Consider the following 7,666-nt stretch of genomic DNA (forward strand, 5'->3'; position numbering starts at 1 on the left):
ATCTGCCTGTCCGTTCTCAGAAGAACTCTGGAGAACAGTTCCTGTCTAAGATCTGCCTGCCCGCTCTCAGAAGATACTGGAAGGAAACTCTAATCAGTGATCTGCCTGCACTCATTAAGCTCTGCCTCCGTCTAGCCCTCAGCCTGCCGACAGCCGCTGGACCCTCAAGGTTCCCCCCCTCAGCTGCTCTGCTCTACTCCAGAACAGGTACAGCCCTGCACACTCTCAATCCTGCAAAATACCTGGACCTCCACTAACTCCTCTGTCCCCCTCTGCAGTGAACCCACTCGTGACCAGTCCAGTCCCTTCCTGGATCTGATAAAACTGTGTACCTTTTCAGAACCCACTCGTGACCAGACGAGTTCCCCACTGGACCTGATCATTTAACCTGTACATTCATCTTTTAATAAACCTTTGAACTTTTGTCCTGCCTCTGAGTGTTCTGCATGTGGGTTAGACACGTTAAACCAAACATGACACTCCTACTATGATTTGATTTGATCACTGCTAAACTTTATAAAATAGACATGAAATGAAAGCTGTACAAAAAGAAATTTTGTTTTGTACAAATTCAATGTAAATTAATATTGTCTACGTTTCAGTACTTTCTCCTGCAGCACTGCAAGTCAGAAAAGGTGATCAGCGGCACCGGGGCCCCTAAGGCAGGGGACTGTTCCCTCTCCCTTCCTCTGCACACTGTACACCATGGACTTCAGCTAATGCACAAAGATTTGCCTCCTTCAAACGTTTTTTGATGACTCTGCAATATTTGGATGCATCAACATTGGTGAGGAGATGGAGTACAGGGGTGTGGCGGACAACTTTGTCACCTGGTGTGAGCAGAACCATCTGACCTTCAGTCAAACAAAATCATTTCATCCTGCTTCACCACAGAGTGCCACAGGAATTTATTCCTGCCTGTGGTCATCATTAATTCATCTCTCTGACAGTCATTTCATTTTATTACTCATTTATTTATTTATGTATTTATTTCATTACTTCAGTATGTGCAATAACATGATCATGTGCAATAATTGTAATTTGGTACTGAGCAGACTTTAAGATTAAAAATACTGTTGATTGGGTATAATGTGATCCATATCTTATTTTACACTATTTATGAGGGAAGTTTGTGATTTCACTTATTTTACTCTGTTATATATTATATCATGTTTTGTTCTATTGTACTTACAATCTTATTTTTCCTTCTTCTGTAAATGGTTGCACTAAAAGACAATAATTTCTCACTAGGGATTAATAAAGTAATTCAGATTCAAATTTTTGCCTCAGATTTTTGGTGTTAAGATGAAACCACTTATAAACATTCATCTTTCAATTAAATTCAATTGAGGTTATTTCTATAGCTCCAATTCACATCATGTCATTACCAGGCAGAGAAGATCTCCAATCAGAATCCAGGGTGGAGATTATCGGGGGAGGTTGAATTCAGTGAGCAGTGGTTGATTTGTAAAGCAGTAGCAGACCAAAGCAGCCCAATTGAAACTAACATTGTCCCATACAATGACATATCTGGTCTCCTCTTCGATCTCCTCTTTCTCGTGTTTCTTCACCTCCATGTCCTCTTCTTCTGCCTCCTCTAATTCCCACTCTTCTTCCTCACTCTATTGTTCTCCACACTGTAGCTTATTTGTGTTGCTTAGGCTAATAGAAAACTGAACTACGTAATTATCTAAAACAGTTTTAAGAAGTGGCAGTGTGCCAGACACAATATTGTCAATAATAGCCTTATATGTGTATAGCTTTTCGCAGGAGTGTTGACTACTTGGAAATTGTGTGTAAAGCAGTTAGTTGTGGATGGATGGATGGATGGATGGATGGATGGATGGATGGATGGATGGATGGATGGATGGATGGATGGATGGATGGATGGATGATGGATGGATGGAATATAGATGGATGGAAGATGGATGGATGGATCGATCAATGGATCAAAAGTTGGATTAGAGTTAGACTTTATTTATCCCTTGGGATAACTCCTTCGGGGAAATTTTGGTTCCAGTAGCTTATATAGAGTACAAAGAGTTAAAGCAAGATTTCATTAAAGACAAAAATACAACAAACAATATAAAAAGAGTGTATATATTGTTTAAACAGCATGTAAAAGTCATAATGTCCTGGAATATGTTTCCCTTAGATAGGAAAATATCTGCACAGTAGAGAGCTAAGGGATGACAACAGAGTAGTTGACTTGGATTACTGCGCCTGTTCTGCAGAGATGTACTGATCTTATAAATAAGTAAAAAGTTACACAGACTACACAGTAGTTGGCATGTATTATTTTATAGTGAGAGAGAAGAATATTTCACGAGTGACAATAGGTAATGTTGTCATAAGAAGTCTAAGGACGGGGGTGCTGACCATTGTACTTCTTCCTATCATTGCCTCCTTCCCCCAAGTGAGGAGTTGTACAGCTTCCCACTGATCAGGCTCCTCTGAATGGTGAAGACAGTGTGCAAAGGGTGACTGGCGTTGTTCATAATGTACTTTTCTCTTCCACCGTCCAATCGTAGTGGTTCCCCCACTTCAGTTCCACAGGTTTTCAGTAGCCTGTTGAAGAAATTGTTCAGTTCATTTGCCCTCTCCATTGTGCCTTCAACAGTTCTAGTCTTTGTGTTTTGGCCTGTGATGGTTCTCATACCTTCCCAGACAACTCTTATGTTATTCTCCCTCAGTTGCTGCTCCACCTTCCTCCTGTAGATGCCTTTGGCTTCTCTAACACAGCTTTCCATTTTCCACTAGCTTTAGTGTTTCTGTTGGCTCTCAATGCAGTAAATCCCAGCATGTCTACATTAGCGTCCAATACGAGGTGGTTAAGGCATGTCTCTGTAAAGATGAGCAGGCTGCTTTCTCTATAAATCCGCTGGTTGTTCAGTGCAGTCAGCTCGTCAATCTTGTTAGACAATGATAGATATCGAGTCTGTTTTGGAATTACCTACAGGGCACCTAGAGAGGAAAGTCATGAGTCAGACAGAAAATGAGACAGAGGTGTGATGTAAAATTTGGCATAAAAAGAAATTAAAATGATGAAATTGCATCATATCAGCAGACATTGAGCCTGGAAGTTTTTTCGTGTTAAACTAGAGTCATTTCGCTCCACTTTCACTGTAAGCTTGCTCAGGATTTAAGACGTTACTAGCTGGTAATTGAGCAACTTTCCTGGCATGCTCTCTATCTGTGGTATATCAGAATGTTCTGGAGTAAATTTCATGAATCCGGATCAGTTGCATTGTACCAAACTGGACGTATTTTGCTCCATACCTTCAAAATGAAAAATGTTAAAATTAAATTAATCATATTTTTCTTTAACCACATCAGACAGATTTTTCCATTACTCCCAAAGAGAATAAAAATGCCGCCACAGTTCTAATGACAAACTAAAGCGTTGGAATCTTTGCTCCGGAAGCCTTTCCGCTGCTTCTCCTACTTCCTGCAGTCTGATCCTCTTCCAAACAATGAACAACTCTCCATTGACTCCCAAGAGGATGTGATATGGGAGGAAGGGTTCTGAAGGGAAAATGTATTTAGGACATTTAACTCAGCTTACAGTTTCACACAATAAGGACGCTGGAGGCCTTTTAGAAGGAGCAGATAGGGAATCAGCTTTCATGTGAGCCATTTACAGACACTAGAAAATATTCTTTACTCTGCAGATGACTGATTTAATGCAATCGGTTCTGTTTCTTTAAAACAACACAAAAAATCTGTTTATCTAATAAAGCTCGAAGTGTAATTATTTACTTACTTTGTTGTAAATTAATTTCAGTAATAATTGTAAAAAAAAAAAAAAAAAAAAAAAGCTGCAGCTGAACCAAAACAGAAAGTATATGGAGACACAAAGTATCATAAAATTCATCAATAAGAATGTCCCATGAAATAAACAAATGTACCATAAAATATGTAGATGTGACCTTTATCAATTTATTAATCTAATACATAGTTCAATATAAATGTTGTTAATTTTTTCAATAAATATCCCATTAAATTGTGAAAGGCACAATTAAGTAATTAAATATCCCATTATAATAGATTTAAAAGGAGTGATTAAATAATGAAATGCTATAAAATAAATGTAATTATTCAACTGTAAATGCATATAGATTTAAGTAATTAAACGTAGTTTTATGGTATCTCCAGTCTGCTGCATAGTTATTTTTGGGTTACAAGCTGAAATGTTTGGGAACTCCTGCTATCACCTAAACTCTCAATAAAACATTTAATGGTTTGTGCTAACAGACAAGATGTGAAACATTTCTGGGGTCATAAAATTGATCATGTGAGAACACTATAAAATGATTACTGCTCTTTAACAACAGCGGCATTTACTCTAATTACTCTGCAGTCTTATTTAAAAATAAATTTAATACATGTTACACCAACTTTAAAAGCTAATGTTGCTAATATATCAACCGTGGATTATATCTTCATTTTTTTTTCAGCATCCTTCTGAGCTTTGGTCCAGGCTTTAGGACCTGGGGGTATTTTGTACTCCCACTGCTTCATTGGGGCGGAACGGCCTGGAAATAGAAGCCTATGGCACAGAGATTACTTGTCTTCCAGCATAATAGCTCCTTTTCTCAAACTTCTATTCTGCTTTCTCAGATAGCTCCTGCTCAGAAGTTCTGTGTTTGTGGATCTATGTGAATCTATCTAGGCAGCAACCCTTCTGACTTATTCCAAAGGCCTTATAAGGTAACTATAAGAATATGGGGGAGGGAGTTGATCGTGGAAGATAAATTTCCTGGCATGTCTAAAGACATCAAGTCTGCTTATCTGGGCTCTGATGTTAAGGCTTCTGTTAAGGAAGTTCAACATGTTCAGTTGTTGGAGCTAAAAGTTGGAGGAAATGAATGTTGAAGTCTGTGCTGTAGGTCAGAAAGGATGTGTTTGTGAAGTCATGTGAGAAGGCTGCAGCTTTGACCTGATTTCATTCAAAATTCTTTTACTTCATCAGTATGAAAACTTTATATGACAATAAATCAGAACATTGAGTTTTAATTCAAGTTCCAAGTTTTGGGCCTGGACAGATGAGCTTGTTTTGAACCAATAGCTCCACAAGTTGAGTTCAGATACACTATAATGATCATAGACACTCACTAAGCAGTGTCTAAACACCAAGTTAAGAAAACTGTAGCCGACATATTTTAAAAGGATCCAGGCGAAGTCAGGCATGGGTTCGTCCTTTTTGTTTGTCTTTAAAGCTTAAAGCAGCCTGTAAGAACATGTCTGGGAGTCTGAGAGGCAAGCAGAGCTTCTTCAGGCTCAGAGTCGCTCTCTGAAAGTGGACAAAGTTATGTGCAGCAGCACATGGTCACACTCCCACACAACAAAGAACCAATCAGAATCAACCACATTCCTTCCACTGGATGAACTGGATGCAGATCCTAGTCATGAACATCTAATAACTTAATTCAGTTTAAGTTAAGATAAAAGGGATCATTAATAATTTACAATATTTACCAAAAAGTAAAAGGTTCCCATGTGTAAGTATTTGCAGTTTTTACAATTGTAGAGACTTTTTTTTTTTTTTTTGCAAATGTGCATATTTTGTTGCTTATTATTGAGTTTCTGAACGTTTAGGGGTGTGGCTTCTGCTTCAGGGCTAGTCAGGTGATTGAAGTGGAGCCACACAATTTTTTGATGGATATTTCATACCTGTATCATTTTGAAGTAAATGGTTGAACCTAACAGTGTGTCATGATCTGCCATAATAGCTGACCTTAATTATTCACTTCATTCACCTGTCTAACTTTGCTTGCTTCCTAATCAGCGCTCATCTTGTTTATGGACATGAATGTCTTGATAATCCTTGACTCCTAAACATTTAATTAGACTGTAATATTCTGCAACTTCAATGATAAAACAATAAACAATTGGACTATGTACAACATGCGCACAAGCCAAAGCCACATCAGTTTTAGGTTTACAGTTAGAAATGTTTTTAAAACTCCACCCAGAATGGAGCCAGATACAAAGGCTTGCCAACTAAAATTCTAAAAAACCCACTGACAAAGATTGGTGGAAGACATATAGAAAAAAAAACATATTTTATGTCTGTCTCTATTTGGTTAAATAGTGAGAAATCATTTCAACATCCAATATTGCACTAAGGTGGGGAAAAAAAATCAGACTTACCAAACAGAGCCCAATTTTTAACATCTATTTCTGGACTAGATCAAGACTCTGATGGACCGACCAGATTTAGCCTAAAAACCAACGTCTAAGTGTTTGAGGGGAACAGTGGTGACAGAATATTTCTTTATGTGTGATTACGAATCTGCAAAATGAGGAGGAAAATGCAATGAGAACCAAGAAACAGATTTTTGTCCAATAGATCATTACATCACACTGATAAATGACTTTATGTGTTTTCCAGGTTCTCTGCCATTATACAACAATGTGGCTAACATGTCTGGTGTCGTTGGCCCTTCTGAACACAATAACCTCAGCTGCCACCGCGGCTTCAGCAGATAAAGTTCTCAGTAACCACGCCGCCATCCTGGCTGACAGCAGCGCAGATTTAGCTCTCAGCCTCTACCTGAACATGGCAAAGGGAAAAGGCGTAGAGAATATCCTTATTTCCCCTGTGGTAGTGGCCTCCTCCCTGGGTCTGGTGGCTCTTGGGGGGAAGGGCTCCACCACCTCAGAGGTAAAAAAAATCCTGAATGCAGCCAAACTTCAGGACGAACAGCTGCACGCTGGTTTTGAGGAGCTCCTCAGTGAACTGAGTGACCCAAAATCTCGTAATGTCACTTGGAAAATCGGTAGCCGGCTTTATGGGCCTAGCTCTGCAACCTTTGTAGATCACTTTGTGAAGAGCAGTAAAAAGCATTACAGATGTGATCATTCCAAGATTAACTTCAGAGATAAAAAGAACGCGGTTAAGTCGATCAACGAGTGGGCCGCCAAGTCCACCGACGGCAAGCTGCCTGAAGTCACCAAGGATGTGGAAAACATGGACGGGGCAATGATCATCAATGCTATGTATTTCAAACGTAAGGATATAACTGTGTCTCTGTGAGATATTTAACTCTGTTCTGTAAAAAAAAATCCAAATAAACCTGCCATTTCCTCCCAGCTCACTGGGACGAGCAGTTTCACCCGACAATGGTGGACAACCGAGGGTTTCTGGTGTCCAGTAGCTACACAGTGTCATTACAGATGATGCATCGCACAGGTGGGTGACTCTGCCCTCTACACGAGCCTAAAGGTAGGCTGCAACAACATCACAGCCAACAGTTGTCCTCCTCACTCTTAGAATATTGGTGGAATATCATTTCTGATCATAAACTGATTAGCTGGATTCAAAAATCACAGATATGAAACTAAACTATTTTATTTAAAGGTACACTGTGTAACTTTTAACCACTAGGGGCGCTAGACCTGTAACTGCCCATATTTGTCTCCTAATAAACATCTGTCATTGTCCTAAGTCTTCTGACCCACATGCAGAATACATTGAGGAGACAGGTAGGGCACATTTAAGATTAGTTAAGATTAGTTGAAATTAGGGTTGTCAAAAGTATCGATACTCAAAAAAGTATCGATACTCAAACGTTGTATCCGGATACAATACTCATTTTCAAAAGTATCGATACAGCCATCAAAGGTGCAGAATAGTGGAAAATGCACTTTCTGAACACTGTGT

At 39.1% G+C, this 7,666-nt stretch overlaps 1 protein-coding gene across 1 annotated transcript in view; it reads left to right on the top strand.

Moving 5' to 3' along the window:
* Positions 1-4,533: 4,533 nt before the first annotated feature.
* Positions 4,534-7,666, top strand: part of LOC107105197 (serpin H1-like) — a 6,370-nt gene continuing 3,237 nt past the window's right edge. The window contains exons 1-3 of the mRNA XM_015405321.1: positions 4,534-4,710; positions 6,395-7,013; positions 7,097-7,195. Of these exons, the coding sequence (XP_015260807.1) occupies positions 6,416-7,013; positions 7,097-7,195 (697 nt within the window). The 5' untranslated portion in view covers positions 4,534-4,710; positions 6,395-6,415. The remainder of the gene's footprint in view (positions 4,711-6,394; positions 7,014-7,096; positions 7,196-7,666) is intronic.

Source organism: Cyprinodon variegatus, unplaced genomic scaffold, assembly GCF_000732505.1.
Source record: "Cyprinodon variegatus isolate N-32 unplaced genomic scaffold, C_variegatus-1.0 Scaffold2141, whole genome shotgun sequence".
Taxonomy (NCBI): domain Eukaryota; kingdom Metazoa; phylum Chordata; class Actinopteri; order Cyprinodontiformes; family Cyprinodontidae; genus Cyprinodon; species Cyprinodon variegatus.